At 45.2% G+C, this 15,261-nt stretch overlaps 1 protein-coding gene across 1 annotated transcript in view; it reads right to left on the bottom strand.

Annotated features, from left to right (window-relative positions):
* Nucleotides 1-1,282: 1,282 nt before the first annotated feature.
* LOC115187904 (CUB and sushi domain-containing protein 3-like) overlaps nucleotides 1,283-15,261 on the bottom strand; it is a 42,344-nt gene continuing 28,365 nt past the window's right edge. The window contains exons 9-13 of the mRNA XM_029746960.1: nucleotides 14,515-14,660; nucleotides 12,575-12,655; nucleotides 9,161-9,274; nucleotides 6,275-6,463; nucleotides 1,283-1,527 (exon numbers count right to left, since the gene is read on the bottom strand). Coding sequence (XP_029602820.1) covers nucleotides 1,283-1,527; nucleotides 6,275-6,463; nucleotides 9,161-9,274; nucleotides 12,575-12,655; nucleotides 14,515-14,660 — 775 coding nt within the window. The remainder of the gene's footprint in view (nucleotides 1,528-6,274; nucleotides 6,464-9,160; nucleotides 9,275-12,574; nucleotides 12,656-14,514; nucleotides 14,661-15,261) is intronic.

The following is a 15,261-nucleotide window of genomic DNA, read 5'->3' as shown; positions in this document are numbered from 1 at the left end:
ATCAGGGATGGACTGGGATCAGGGATGGATTGGGATCAGGATAGACTGGGATCAGGGACGGACTGGGATCAGGGATGGACTGGGATCAGGGATGGACTGGGATCAGGGATATACTGGGATCAGGGATATACTGGGATCAGGGATGGACTGGGATCAGGGACGAACTGGGATCAGGGATATACTGGGATCAGGGATATACTGGGATCAGGGATGGACTGGGATCAGGGACGGACTGGAATCAGGGATATACTGGGATCAGGGATGGACTGGGATCAGGGATGGACAGGGATATACTGGGATCAGGGATGGACTGGGATCAGGGATAGACTGGGATCAGGGATGGACTGGGATCAGGGATATACTGGGATCAGGGATGGACTGGGATCAGGGACGGACTGGGATCAGGGATGGACTGGGATCAGGGACGGACTGGGATCAGGGATGGGATCAGGGAGGACTTGCTACGGGGACTGGATCAGGGATGGACTTGGATCAGGGATATACTGGGATCAGGGATATACTGGGATCAGGGATATACTGGGATCAGGGACGGACTGGGATCAGGGACGGACTGGGATCAGGGACGGACTGGGATCAGGGATGGACTGGGATCAGGGATGGACTGGGATCAGGGATGGACTGGGATCAGGATGGACTGGGATCAGGGATGGACTGGGATCAGGGATGGACTAGGATCAGGATGGACTGGGATCAGGATGGACTGGGATCAGGGATGGACTGGGATCAGGGATGGACTGGGATCAGGGATGGACTGGGATCAGGGATATACTGGGATCAGGGATATACTGGGATCAGGGATGGACTAGTATCAGGGATGGACTGGGATCAGGGATGGACTGGGATCAGGGATATACTGGGATCAGGGATGGACTGGGATCAGGGATGGACTGGGATCAGGGATAGACTGGGATCAGGGACGGACTGGGATCAGGGACGGACTGGGATCAGGGACGGACTGGGATCAGGGACGGACTGGGATCAGGGATGGACTGGGATCAGGGATATACTGGGATCAGGGATATACTGGGATCAGGGATATACTGGGATCAGGGATGGACTGGGATCAGGGATGGACTGGGATCAGAAATCGGCCCATGCATTTCTAACACACCGGCCTATTTTGACTTCCCTGACCCCATTATTAGACCAAAACCCCCAATTTAGACCGGCCCACTGGGCTAAAGATGGACCAGACCATCTGGCATTTTCCAGAACTGCCCAATGGGCCAGTCTGTTTCTGGTGGGGCCCTGTAGCATGATGTTAATGACTCCTATTGGTTGTGTTGTACAGAGGGGTGGATGAAGACATGCTGGTTGAAGGAAAGTCATTATTAACAGGATACATACTTTGATACTCACCCACATATCTGACGTGGAAGCCCTTCCTGTTGGTGCCGTGGTCAGACGACCAGCGCAGAAGCAACTGATGACCAGAGGTCGTGAGGTTAAAGGGCGTGGTGATGTCACCGCTGAGGGACGCCAGGCTCTGGCTGTAGATGTTAGGACCTGTTAGGACAGAGACACAGAGAGATGTTAGGACCTGTTAGGACAGAGAGATGTTAGGACCTGTTAGGACAGAGAGATGTTAGGACCTGTTAGGACAGAGACACAGAGAGACGTTAGGACCTGTTAGGACAGAGAGATGTTAGGACCTGTTAGGACAGAGACACAGAGAGATGTTAGGACCTGTTAGGACAGAGACACAGAGAGATGTTAGGACCTGTTAGGACAGAGACACAGAGAGATGTTAGGACCTGTTAGGACAGAGACACAGAGAGACGTTTAGGACCTGTTAGGACAGAAGAGATGTTAGGACCTGTTAGGACAGAGACACAGAGAGACGTTAGGACCTGTTAGGACAGAGACACAGAGAGACGTTAGGACCTGTTAGGACAGAGAGATGTTAGGACCTGTTAGGACAGAGACACAGAGAGATGTTAGGACCTGTTAGGACAGAGACACAGAGAGATGTTAGGACCTGTTAAGACAGAGACACAGAGAGATGTTAGGACCAGTTAGGACAGAGAGATGTTAGGACCTGTTAGGACAGAGAGATGTTAGGACCTGTTAGGACAGAGACACAGAGAGATGTTAGGACCAGTTAGGACAGAGACACAGAGAGATGTTAGGACCTGTTAGGACAGAGACACAGAGAGATGTTAGGACCTGTTAGGACAGAGAGATGTTAGGACCAGTTAGGACAGAGAGATGTTAGGACCTGTTAGGACAGAGAGATGTTAGGACCTGTTAGGACAGAGACACAGAGAGACGTTAGGACCTGTTAGGACAGAGAGTGTTAGGACCTGTTAGGACAGAGAGATGTTAGGACCTGTTAGGACAGAGACACAGAGAGATGTTAGGACCTGTTAGGACAGAGACACAGAGAGACGTTAGGACCTGTTAGGACAGAGACACAGAGAGACGTTAGGACCTGTTAGGACAGAGAGATGTTAGGACCTGTTAGGACAGAGACACAGAGAGATGTTAGGACCTGTTAGGACAGAGACACAGAGAGATGTTAGGACCTGTTAAGACAGAGACACAGAGAGATGTTAGGACCAGTTAGGACAGAGAGATGTTAGGACCTGTTAGGACAGAGAGATGTTAGGACCTGTTAGGACAGAGACACAGAGAGATGTTAGGACCAGTTAGGACAGAGACACAGAGAGATGTTAGGACCTGTTAGGACAGAGACACAGAGAGATGTTAGGACCTGTTAGGACAGAGAGATGTTAGGACCAGTTAGGACAGAGAGATGTTAGGACCTGTTAGGACAGAGAGATGTTAGGACCTGTTAGGACAGAGACACAGAGAGACGTTAGGACCTGTTAGGACAGAGAGTGTTAGGACCTGTTAGGACAGAGAGATGTTAGGACCTGCTAGGACAGAGACACAGAGAGACGTTAGGACCTGTTAGGACAGAGACACAGAGAGACAGAGACAAAGGCAGAGGGAAGAGAATTGAGTGTATAAAATAATGGTGTTTCAGGTGAATTTTCTGGCTCCACAAACACAGAAAACACACGGTGTGACATCATTAGAGGTTGGATAGTTAATAGGTGGAACATTCCCTCCAAGAGTGTTATATAACATATACTGCATAACATGTACTGTATAACATATACTATATAACATATACTGCATAACATGTACTGTATAACATATACTATATAACATATATTGTATAACATATACTATATAACATGTACTATATAACATATACTGTATAACATGTACTATATAACATATACTGATATACTGTAAAAACATGTACTGTATACTATATACTATATAACATATACTGTATAACATGTACTATATAACATATACTGTAAAAACATGTACTGTATACTATATACTGTAAAAACATGTACAATATAACATATACTGCATAACATGTACTGTATAACATATACTATATAACATATACTGCATAACATGTACTGTATAACATGTACTATATAACATATACTGTATAACATGTACTATATAACATATACTGTAAAAACATGTACTGTATACTATATACTGTAAAAACATGTACAATATAACATATACTATATAACATATACTGTAAAAACATGTACTGTATACTATATACTGTAAAAACATGTACAATATAACATACTATATAACATATACTGTAAAAACATGTACTGTATAACATATACTGTAAAAACATGTACTATATAACATATACTATATAACATATACTGTAAAACATGTACTGTATAACATGTAGTGTATAACACTGTAAAACATGTACTATATAACATATACTATATAACATATACTGTAAAAACATGTAGTGTATAACATGTAGTGTATAACATGTACTATATAACATTTACTATATAACATGTATTGTATATCATGTAGTGTATAACATGTACTGTATAACATGTACTGTATAACATGTACTATATAACATTTACTATATAACATGTATTGTATATCATGTAGTGTATAACATATACTGTATAACATGTAGTGTATAACATACAGTATAACCACACTTGTTGACTGGTGGGGCCTTGGCTAACTCCTCTTTTGGAATTCAAAGCATGATTCGTTGGATTCGTTCGACCTTGCGGTGGCTGGGTTTATTCATCTTTAAGTAGTCAATTACACTAGCAAATAGCCAGATCGCTATGACTCAGACCGCAATAAAAGTAGGGTTGACTCCATTTTACAATCTTTGTAAGTAATGCTCCCTTTAAACTTTGCGCTTGCCCGGCGGTGCACCTCCTGCAGGACTGACGCGCAGAAGTGTAACAGTGTATGTTCCCGTCCCTCTCTTCGCCCCAACCCGGGCTCGAACCAGGGACCCTCTGCACACATCAACAACTGACACCCACGAACCATCGTTAGCCATCGCGCCACAAAAGCCGCGGCCCTTGCAACGCAAGGGGGAAACCCCTACTTCAAGTCTCAGAGCGAGTGACGTCACTGAACGTTGTTTTTCTTTGATTGAATCAGCATTATATCAGCCCATTTTCAATGCAACAAACCAAACCAAATCTAACTTTTGCAAGATTGAGTCTGTGATTTTGTTGTAGGCAGAGCCAGAGAGCAACGGAGTAGACGTATATTGATTGGCGAGAGGTCTTTCAATCGCCCGCGAGCGTCTGAGCTTTTACAGATCAGAGCGCAGAGCCGCGTGTGGCCCGTATGTTGGTATTCCTTGTTATTTAGCGAGATGTCAGCCCTGTTATAGAGAAGTATAGGTCAGCAATGGGGAGTTACTGCTTCCTACAAGAGCGCAAAACGTCTAGGCTACATTACAAGCTGTCTTTGAAAAGCCAGTCAGGTAAAAATGAAAGGGACAGTTTTGTATTTTGAGACAGGCTTGAATGTGCAAATAAACCAACAGTCAGAGGTGGAGCCTACATTGTCTAATTCCCTGTATGGTAATAATAATAACTTTTATTTTTTTTAAGTGGTTACTTGCATCATACAACACAATACAATGCAATTTACATTCACCTATTTGGCCCATGGTCTTACAGACCATTACATAAAATCATTAATTAATGTCCTTCATAATGTAAAAACGTTTTAAAAGTCTCATGCAGTGTAGGCCTGCACTGAACACCACATGTAGGCTACTGTAGGATATATTATAGAAATCAAAAGCTATTTCCATGTGAAATTGTCCATGTGAAACATTCTCACAACTTTCAAGTTTCCACTCACAAGACCTAAAATTTGCTCAGTGCCCCAAACAATTAGAGGGAACATTGGTTGTAAGCAGAGGTGCAACTTTGGTTTTAGAAGTGGGGGGGGGGGACATAACTGTATTATTATAATCATTATTTGTTATGTTATTTTTTGTCGGATGAACACTCCAAACAACCTATCAGAAGCATCCGCATGGTCCTAAAACAAACCCGTTGCCTTGTTTTGTTTCAATGATAAAACTTGGAGGGACACATTTCTGATTATGTCCCCCCCCCCCCCCATCCACAGTGAAAGTTGCGCCCCCTGTTTGAAAGTGATAGTTTACTTAAGTAAAGTAATCTGGCATTTAGGATTAGTACAAGGGTGCTTGGAAGGGTGCTTGGAAGGGTGCTTGGAAGGGTGCTTGGGAGGGTGCTTGGCAAGGGGGCTTGGCAAGGGGGCTTGGAAGGGTGCTTGGAAGGGTGCTTGGAAGGGTGCTTGGCAAGGGTGCTTGGTAGGTTGCTTGGATGGGTACTTGGAAGGGTGCTTGGAAGGTTGCTTGGAAGGGGGCTTGGAAGGGTGCTTGGAAGGGGGCTTGGAAGGGGGCTTGGAAAGGGGGCTTGGAAGGGTGCTTGAAAGGTTGCTTGGAAGGGTGCTTGGAAGGTTGCTTGGAAGGTTGCTTGTAAGGGTGCTTGGAAGGTTGCTTGGAAGGGTGCTTGGAAGGTTGCTTGGAAGGGTGCTTGGAAGGGTGCTTGGAAGGGTGCCTGGAAGGTTGCTTGGAAGGGGGCTTGAAAGGGTGCTTGGAAGGGTGCTTGGAAGGGTGCCTGGAAGGTTGCTTGGAAGGGTGCTTGAAAGGGTGCTTGGAAGGGTGCTTGGAAGGGTGCCTGGAAGGTTGCTTGGAAGGGTGCTTGAGAGGTTGCTTGGTATAAGGTCTGAGTTTAAAGATGTAGAACTAATGGCTGAAGGATTCGTTATCCAAAGCCTTTACATGACAGATAAAATCTATGGTCATTTTTACAAATTATCCGGCGACTGAGAGATGTGAAGAGAGAGGATTAACTGCGATACTAAGCAATGTTGATAAATGTCCCACCGTCAAATATCTCCAGGATGTCAAACTCCTTCTCTGTCTGGAAGAGCTGGAAGTGGAGGGTGATGTTGTAGCCCTTCTCTACGTTGATGAGCCAGGAACACGTCTGGAGGTTGTGGTAACTGTCTGGGTAGCCAGGACTCAGGATCACCCCCGTGGAGTCGAACCGGACCTCGTTAGCAGGACATTGTACTGTGGGTGGAAAGAGATGGATAAAAGGAGAGAGAGAGAGAGAGACAGAGAGGAGGAAGAGAGGAGAGAGAGGGAGAGGGAAGAGAGGAGGTAGGGAAGAGAGGAGGTAGGGAAGAGAGGAGGTAGGGAAGAGAGGAGGTAGGGAAGAGAGGAGGTAGGGAAGAGAGGAGGTAGGGAAGAGAGGAGAGAGGGGAGAGAGGAGAGAGGGGAGAGAGGAGAGAGAGGGAGAGGGAGTGAAAGGACAAAGAGGACAGATTGAAGTGAGAGGACAGATTGAAGTGAGAGGACAGAGTGAAGTGAGAGGACAGAGTGAAGTGAAAGGACAGAGTGAAGTGAAAGGACAGATTGAAGTGAGAGGACAGATTGAAGTGAGAGGACAGAGTGAAGTGAGAGGACAGAGTGAAGTGAGAGGACAGAGTGAAGTGAGAGGACAGAGTGAAGTGAGAGGACAGAGTGAAGTGAGAGGACAGAGTGAAGTGAGAGGACAGAGTGAAGTGAGAGGACAGAGTGAAGTGAGAGGACAGAGTGAAGTGAGAGGACAGAGTGAAGTGAGAGGACAGAGTGAAGTGAGAGGACAGAGTGAAGTGAGAGGACAGAGTGAAGTGAGAGGACAGAGTGAAGTGAGAGGACAGAAAGAAGTGAGAGGACAGAGTGAAGTGAAAGGACAGATTGAAGTGAGAGGACAGAGTGAAGTGAGAGGACAGAGTGAAGTGAGAGGACAGAGTGAAGTGAAAGGACAGATTGAAGTGAGAGGACAGAGTGAAGTGAGAGGACAGATTGAAGTGAGAGGACAGAGTGAAGTGAGAGGACAGAGTGAAGTGAGAGGACAGAGTGAAGTGAGAGGACAGAGTGAAGTGAGAGGACAGAGGTAAAAGAGAAAATGGAGGGAAGAAAGCAGAAAGAGAAAAACAAAGAAATCTGTCCACTGTGACTGGGGCGGTGGATGGGGCTGGGGATGGGGCTGTGGATGGGGCTGTGGATGGGGCTGTGACTGTGGCTGTGACTGTGGCTGTGACTGTGGCTGTGACTGTGGCTGTGGCTGTGGCTGTGACTGTGCTGTGACTGTGGCTGTGACTGTGACTGTGACTGTGACTGTGGGTGTGACTGTGGCTGTGACTGTGACTGTGACTGTGGCTGTGACTGTGGCTGTTGCTGTGGCTGTGACAGTGGGTGTGACTGTGGGTGTGACTGTGGGTGTGACTGTGGCTGTTGCTGTGACTCTGGTTGTGACTGTGGCTGTGACTGTGGCTGTGACTGTTGCTGTGGCTGTGGCTGTGGCTGTGACTGTGGCTGTGACAGTGGGTGTGACTGTGGGTGTGACTGTGGCTGTTGCTGTGACTCTGGTTGTGACTGTGGTTGTGACTGTGACTGTGGTTGTGACTGTGACAGTGGTTGTGACTGTGACTGTGGGTGTGGGTGTGACTGTAGGTGTGACTGTGGCTGTTGCTGTGACTGTGACTGTGGGTGTGACTGTGGCTGTGACTGTGACTGTGACTGTGGGTGTGACTGTGGTTGTGACTGTGGTTGTGACTGTGACTGTGGCTGTGACTGTTGCTGTGACTGTTGCTGTGACTGTGGGTGTGACTGTGGGTGTGACTGTGGGTGTGACTGTGGGTGTGACTGTGGGTGTGACTGTGGGTGTGACTGTTGCTGTAACTGTGGCTGTTGCTGTGACTGTGATTGTGGCTGTGACTGTGATTGTGGCTGTAGCTGTGACTGTGGTTGTGACTGTGATTGTGGGTGTGACTGTAACTGTTGCTGTGACTGTGACTGTGGGTGTGACTGTGGGTGTGACTGTTGCTGTGACTGTGGCTGTTGCTGTGACTGTGGCTGTTGCTGTGACTGTGGTTGTGACTGTTGCTGTGACTGTGGTTGTGACTGTGGTTGTTGCTGTGACTGACTGTGACTGTGACTGTGGGTGTGACTGACTGACTAGAAATTACAGTGAAATAATAATGTGCAATGAAAAACCTCATTTAGTGTGAGACGGGTACAGGGCCTCGGGGTACAGAGTGCTGGTTCACTGTGCTAGCTTTGTCCCTTGGTAGCACTATAAAATAATAATAATCCCCAATGGAAGACAGCTGTTTATATATCATCTCCTTTCTCAGGACTGGAGACAGATAACTTCTGATGGTAAAATGATGGTTACTGTATATATCAGGTCCTTTCTCAGGACTGGAGGGTGGCACGTCTGAAATAATGACAACACTTTGTAACATATTGTTATTCTGACAACAGCTAGCTTTCTTCAGGCCTTTTTTAAGACCGAAGGTAATAGAACACAAGAAAAGGTTAACGTAGCCAACAAATGTGAACTGTTCAGGCAAAAAGAGCAGGAAAACATTTTAAGCTGATATCGCAGAACAGAATGTAGAAATACGACAGGTTAAAACAGGTAAAAAAAACATAGATAGATTACGTCAACAACAGAGCTCAATATTTCCCGACTCGATACAGAAACGTGTTCAGCGGATATCAACAAACAAGAAGAATGAAATTAAATCAAACATACATCCATAATGTGAACTCTCTGTGCTTTATAGCCCAGGACAATGTGTCTGTACTCACTATGGCATCATGTTCCCTCTCTAGATCTGTCAACACTAAATGACCTGGTCTATCTATGACCCCTGGTCAAAAGGCAGTGTACTACATAGGGGATAGGATGCCGTTACAGATGCAGCCGATGCTAACCTTGGCAAAGAGGTGGAGGACCGTCCATCTGGAGCCTCTCCCCCAGCCTGCACGTCAGGATCTCCGAGCCCAGCAGGGTGAACCCTGGCAGGCACTGGTACCGGATGATGTCCCCTGGAGGAACCACACACACAGAGACAGAGACAGAGACAGAGACAGAGACAGAGACACACACACACACACACACACACACACACACACACACAGACACACACACACACACACAGACAGACACAGACACACACACCCACACACACACACACACTTTCAGATAGGAGGCATAGACATCACTGAACACTACCAGACCTGGCTTGATACAACACTATCAGACCTGGCTTGATACAACACTATCAGACCTGGCTTGATACATCACTATCAGACCTGGCTTGATACAACAGACCTGGCTTAATACATCACTATCAGACCTGGCTTGATACATCACTATCAGACCTGGCTTCATACAACACTATCAGACCTGGCTTGGTACAACACTATCAGACCTGGCTTGATGCAACACTATCAGACCTGGCTTGATACATCACTATCAGACCTGGCTTGATACAACACTATCAGACCTGGCTTGATACAACACTATCAGACCTGGCTTGTTACAACACTATCAGACCTGGCTTGTTACAACACTATCAGACCTGGCTTGATACAACACTATCAGACCTGGCTTGATACAACACTATCAGACCTGGCTTGATACATCACTATCAGACCTGGCTTGATACAACACTATCAGACCTGGCTTGATATAATCAGATGCCAGGCCAGCTCAACCAAGCACAGCTGAAGTATTTGAAATAAATCAAATACTATTTGAACCCATGTCTGAAGACAATACTGTAGCCGTCAAGGTATTATCAACATGGACTCTGATGAAGAGCTGGGGTTATCAACATGGACACTCTGATGAAGAGCTGGGGTTATCAACATGGACACTCTGATGAAGAGCTGGGGTTATCAACATGGACACTCCGATGAAGAGCTGGGGTTATCAACATGGACTCTGATGAAGAGCTGGGGTTATCAACATGGACACTGATGAAGAGCTGGGGTTATCAACATGGACTCTGATGAAGAGCTGGGGTTATCAACATGGACTCTGATGAAGAGCTGGGGTTATCAACATGGACACTCTGATGAAGAGCTGGGGTTATCAACATGGACACTCTGATGAAGAGCTGGGGTTATCAACATGGACTCTCTGATGAAGAGCTGGGGTTATCAACATGGACACTCTGATGAAGAGCTGGGGTTATCAACATGGACTCTGATGAAGAGCTGGGGTACCTTTGAAACAACCATATCATTGTATCTTGATGTTAGTTCATCACTTGGAAGGTGCAGGGCCTTGCAAAAGTATTCAGAGAGCTTGGATTTCTTCACATTTTATTGTGTTACAAAGTGGGATTAACATTGATTTAATTGTCATTTTTTGGGGGACAACAATCTACACCAAATACTATGTCATTTCAAAGTGGAAGATTTTTTGTATTTAAAAAAAAGAAAGATTAATACAAATTAAATAACTAAAATATAGTTAGATGGATGGCCCGGAGTTCCCTCCAGGGTTTTGACTGTGCTTAGCTCCATTTTCTCTCCTGAAAAACTCCCCAGTATTTGCCGATGTCAAGCATACCCATACTGTACCATGATGCAGCCACCACCATGCTTGAAAATAAGGAGGGAGTTACTCAGTGATGTGTTGTGTTGGATTTGCATTTAGATCCCAAAAATGTGTTCCTTTGCTGTGTTTTTTTTGCTGTATTACTTTATTGCCTTGTTGCATACAAGATGGATGTTTTGGAACATACAGTGGTTCCTCCTTTAAAAGTTGTGTCATACTGCGGCACACCTTGCGGGCTGCTGTAGCATTCTGTGGCACGTTATTTAATTGTCAGCCATTTTTTTTACGTTAATGCAAGTTAGTGCTAGTTTGACCACCAGAGGGCAACTTTGAGAAGCATTTGATAGTCTGCCATACTGGCATTACTAGAGAATTGAAAACATGTTTTGTAATAACAGAGCACATGGGATTGATTTTAAGAAATTTGACTTAATTCATTTGATTAATATTATGGTGTTTCTATTCAGAGAAAAACGAGAAAAAAAACGAAAACCTCAGGGTTTCCGATAGGATGGAATGTAAAATATGGCGCTGTACAACGTGACGGTCGGGAGTAGGCTACAGAATAAGAGGATTGGAGGATTGTAAATTCATATCTAAGGGGCATAACATTTCCACACCCTAATTCTAGTCTAACCAATACTCATTCCGCCTATGGTAGGACGTACAGTATATCTACAAATATATTTGTCAACGACTTGACTCTCCGCCAATAATTACATTTAGAGGATTGGAGGATTCTATATTAATATATTTCTAAGAATATAGCCCTTCTAATAGCCATAATGACGCTGTACAACGTGACCATGTGTGTTTGAAAGAGTATTTCCCAGTAAGCAACAATTTGTTCACCTTCATTAGACAACTTTGTTCCAATTTTTCTGTAATTCAGTGATATTTAATTCCCATAGTAATTCGTTATGGATCCGTAACTGCAGAAACATCGGCAATTTGAAAGAGTATTTTTAGCATTATTTTATTAATGAAAGCATAAAGATGCCATTATTAGTTCCATTGGTTTAGTTTGAACGTGCAGACTGGCACTAAGAACAGAACGGCGGGAATTATTAGCGACATTATTGGTACAATGCCCCTTAAACATTTTGGAGATGATTTTGTTTTCAAATAACGTAAAATGAGCGAGAAAAAGGCCATTCTTGAACATGGGGGTAAGACATTGTTACTAATTTGTAAATAAAGGCAGTTTGTTATTTAGAATGATTTATTTATGTTTTTAGAGGGAGAAAAAACCAAAACCATCTCATGGGTCTCCCAGTCGAGGCCGGCACGGGTATTGAACCAGCTGCTGTAGCAACACAGCATGGGTCTCCCAGTCGAGGCCGGCACCGGTATTGAACCAGCTGCTGTAGCAACACAGCATGGGTCTCCCAGTCGAGGCCGGCACCGGTATTGAACCAGCTGCTGTAGCAACACAGCATGGGTCTCCCAGTCGAGGCCGGCACCGGTATTGAACCAGCTGCTGTAGCAACACAGCATGGGTCTCCCAGTCGAGGCCGGCACCGGTATTGAACCAGCTGCTGTAGCAACACAGCATGGGTCTCCCAGTCGAGGCCGGCACGGGTATTGAACCAGCTGCTGTAGCAACACAGCATGGGTCTCCCAGTCGAGGCCGGCACGGGTATTGAACCAGCTGCTGTAGCAACACAGCTTGCACTGCGCCACTTTGATATGAATAAATGAATGAATACAGAGAAATAACCAGCAACCCCACCAACCAACCAAACAACCAAACAAATACATGTATAAATGGGACAGACCTATTTCAAACTCGTCGTGTTCTGTGAGGATTTCTGCGTTGGCAACAGCTGGAGGAGACTGACACACTCTCAGTTGGTATGCTGTGAAGGGAGATAAACAACAACAATAAACAGCAACAATAGAAGGTAAACATTAACTTACATATCAACACAAGTGTTCGACTGTTCCCTGTAAATACACCTCCTGCATCCTGTCAGCTCATCAAACTGTAATCACGCCTCCTGCATCCTGTCAGTTCATCAAACTGTAATCACACCTCCTGCATCCTGTCAGTTCATCAAACTGTAATCACACCTCCTGCATCCTGTCAGTTCATCAAACTGTAATCACACCTCCTGCATCCTGTCAGTTCACAAACTCTAATTACACCTCCTGCATCCTGTCAGTTCATCAAACTGTAATCACACCTCCTGCATCCTGTCAGTTCATCAAACTGTAATCACACCTCCTGGATCCTGTCAGTTCACCAAACTGTAATCACACCTCCTGTATCCTGTCAGTTCATCAAACTGTAATCACACCTCCTGCATCCTGTCAGTTCATCAAACTGTAATCACACCTCCTGCATCCTGTCAGTTCATCAAACTGTAATCACACCTCCTGTATCCTGTCAGCTCATCAAACTGTAATCACACCTCCTGGATCCTGTCAGTTCACCAAACTGTAATCACACCTCCTGTATCCTGTCAGCTCATCAAACTGTAATCACACCTCCTGGATCCTGTCAGTTCACCAAACTGTAATCTGCCTCCTGCATCCTGTCAGCTCATCAAACCTCTAAGCCTGTAAATCTATAGAACGTCCAGCTATCATGCTTATGAACCTCTACCACGATCATTAAAAACGGCATGACAATTCAATCTGTGGTAAGATGAACAAATGAACATTTTGAATGAACATTTCAGTAGATGACTGTTGATATCCTGGTTTTTAACAGTATAAATCCTGACAATAAGAGCAACAAGGTGCTAGAAAGCAGAACGAACTGAAATACAACCAGATAATAAAGGTGGTGACAACAGAAATCAATACATCAGCCTCGTGTTTCCTACGGTATTTAATTAACCAGGCAAGTCAGTTAAGAACAAAGTCTTATTTACAATGACGGCCAAACCCGGACGACACTGGGCCAATTGTGCACAGCCCTATGGGACTCCCAATCACGGCCAGATCAGACGCGGCCTGGATTCGAACCAGGGACTGCCGCCTCTTGCACTGAGATGCAGTGCCTTAGACAGCTGCGTCACTCGGGAGCCCAAGATATTCTTTGGCTTAATTCAGCTTCCCTCTATTCCTTCCAACCACTCTCCTCCTTACCTCCTTCTCAAAACACAGAGAAGAAGATCTGAGACGATGGACCTTCCATTATGGTTGAGAAGGAGGCGAGGAGAGGAATCAAGGAAAGACCAATTGAGATCCCACTGGGTTGTTCATGAAGGCTGTAAGTTCATAAAGACTGCAAATTCATAAAGACTGCAAATTCATAAAGACTGCAAATTCATAAAGACTGCAAATTCATAAAGACTGCAAATTCATAAAGACTGCAAATTCATAAAGACTGCAAATTCATAAAGATTGTAAGTTTGTAAAGACTAAGTTCATAAAGACTGTAAATTCATAAAGACTGTAAATTCATAAAGATTGTAAGTTCATAAAGACTGTAAGTTTGTAAAGACTAAGTTCATAAAGACTGTAAATTCATAAAGACTGTAAGTTCATTATTTTACCAATGTCCAGTCTAGGGTTGTATTTAATATACTGGTCCATTTGAATCAGAGTCATTACAGCTGAAGCACTCTCTTTAACAGGGAACACTCACCATGGTAACTAAGTAGAAACTTTAAAAGGGCACTACTCACCATGGTAACTAAGTAGAAACTTTAAAAGGGCACTAATCACCATGGTAACTAAGTAGAAACTTTAAAAGGGCACTACTCACCATGGTAACTAAGTACAAAGAACCCACTCGTGCTGAAATCACTGTGGAACTTGATGAGGACATGATTGGCTGTGGTATAGACCGCTTTCTGGGGCGTGTTTCCACTGAACTGACCAATCTGAGGAGAGCCTTGGTCAGGGCCGTCCCTGTAGGGAGAGACGATAACCAATCAGCGGTGAGTTAGTTTCCCCAAAGCTTTGTAGTTAATTAGTCTAGACAGCCTGGTCCCACAGCAGAGAGAGAGAGAGTCATTAGTCTGGACAGCCTGGTCCCACAGCAGAGAGAGAGAGAGAGTCATTAGTCTAGACAGCCTGGTCCCACAGCAGAGAGAGAGAGAGTCATTAGTCTGGACAGCCTGGTCCCACAGCAGAGAGAGAGTCATTAGTCTAGACAGCCTGGTCCCACAGCAGAGAGAGAGTCATTAGTCTGGACAGCCTGGTCCCACAGCAGAGAGAGAGTCATTAGTCTAGACAGCCTGGTCCCACAGCAGAGAGAGAGAGTCATTAGTCTAGACAGCCTGGTCCCACAGCAGAGAGAGAGAGAGAGTCATTAGTCTAGACAGCCTGGTCCCACAGCAGAGAGAGAGAGAGAGTCATTAGTCTGGACAGCCTGGTCCCACAGCAGAGAGAGAGTCATTAGTCTGGACAGCCTGGTCCCACAGCAGAGAGAGAGTCATTAGTCTGGACAGCCTGGTCCCACAGCAGAGAGAGAGTCATTAGTCTGGACAGCCTGGTCCCACAGCAGAGA

This window comes from Salmo trutta, unplaced genomic scaffold, assembly GCF_901001165.1.
Source record: "Salmo trutta unplaced genomic scaffold, fSalTru1.1, whole genome shotgun sequence".
Taxonomy (NCBI): Eukaryota; Metazoa; Chordata; class Actinopteri; order Salmoniformes; family Salmonidae; genus Salmo; species Salmo trutta.
This window is presented reverse-complemented; position numbering and strand designations above follow the sequence as displayed.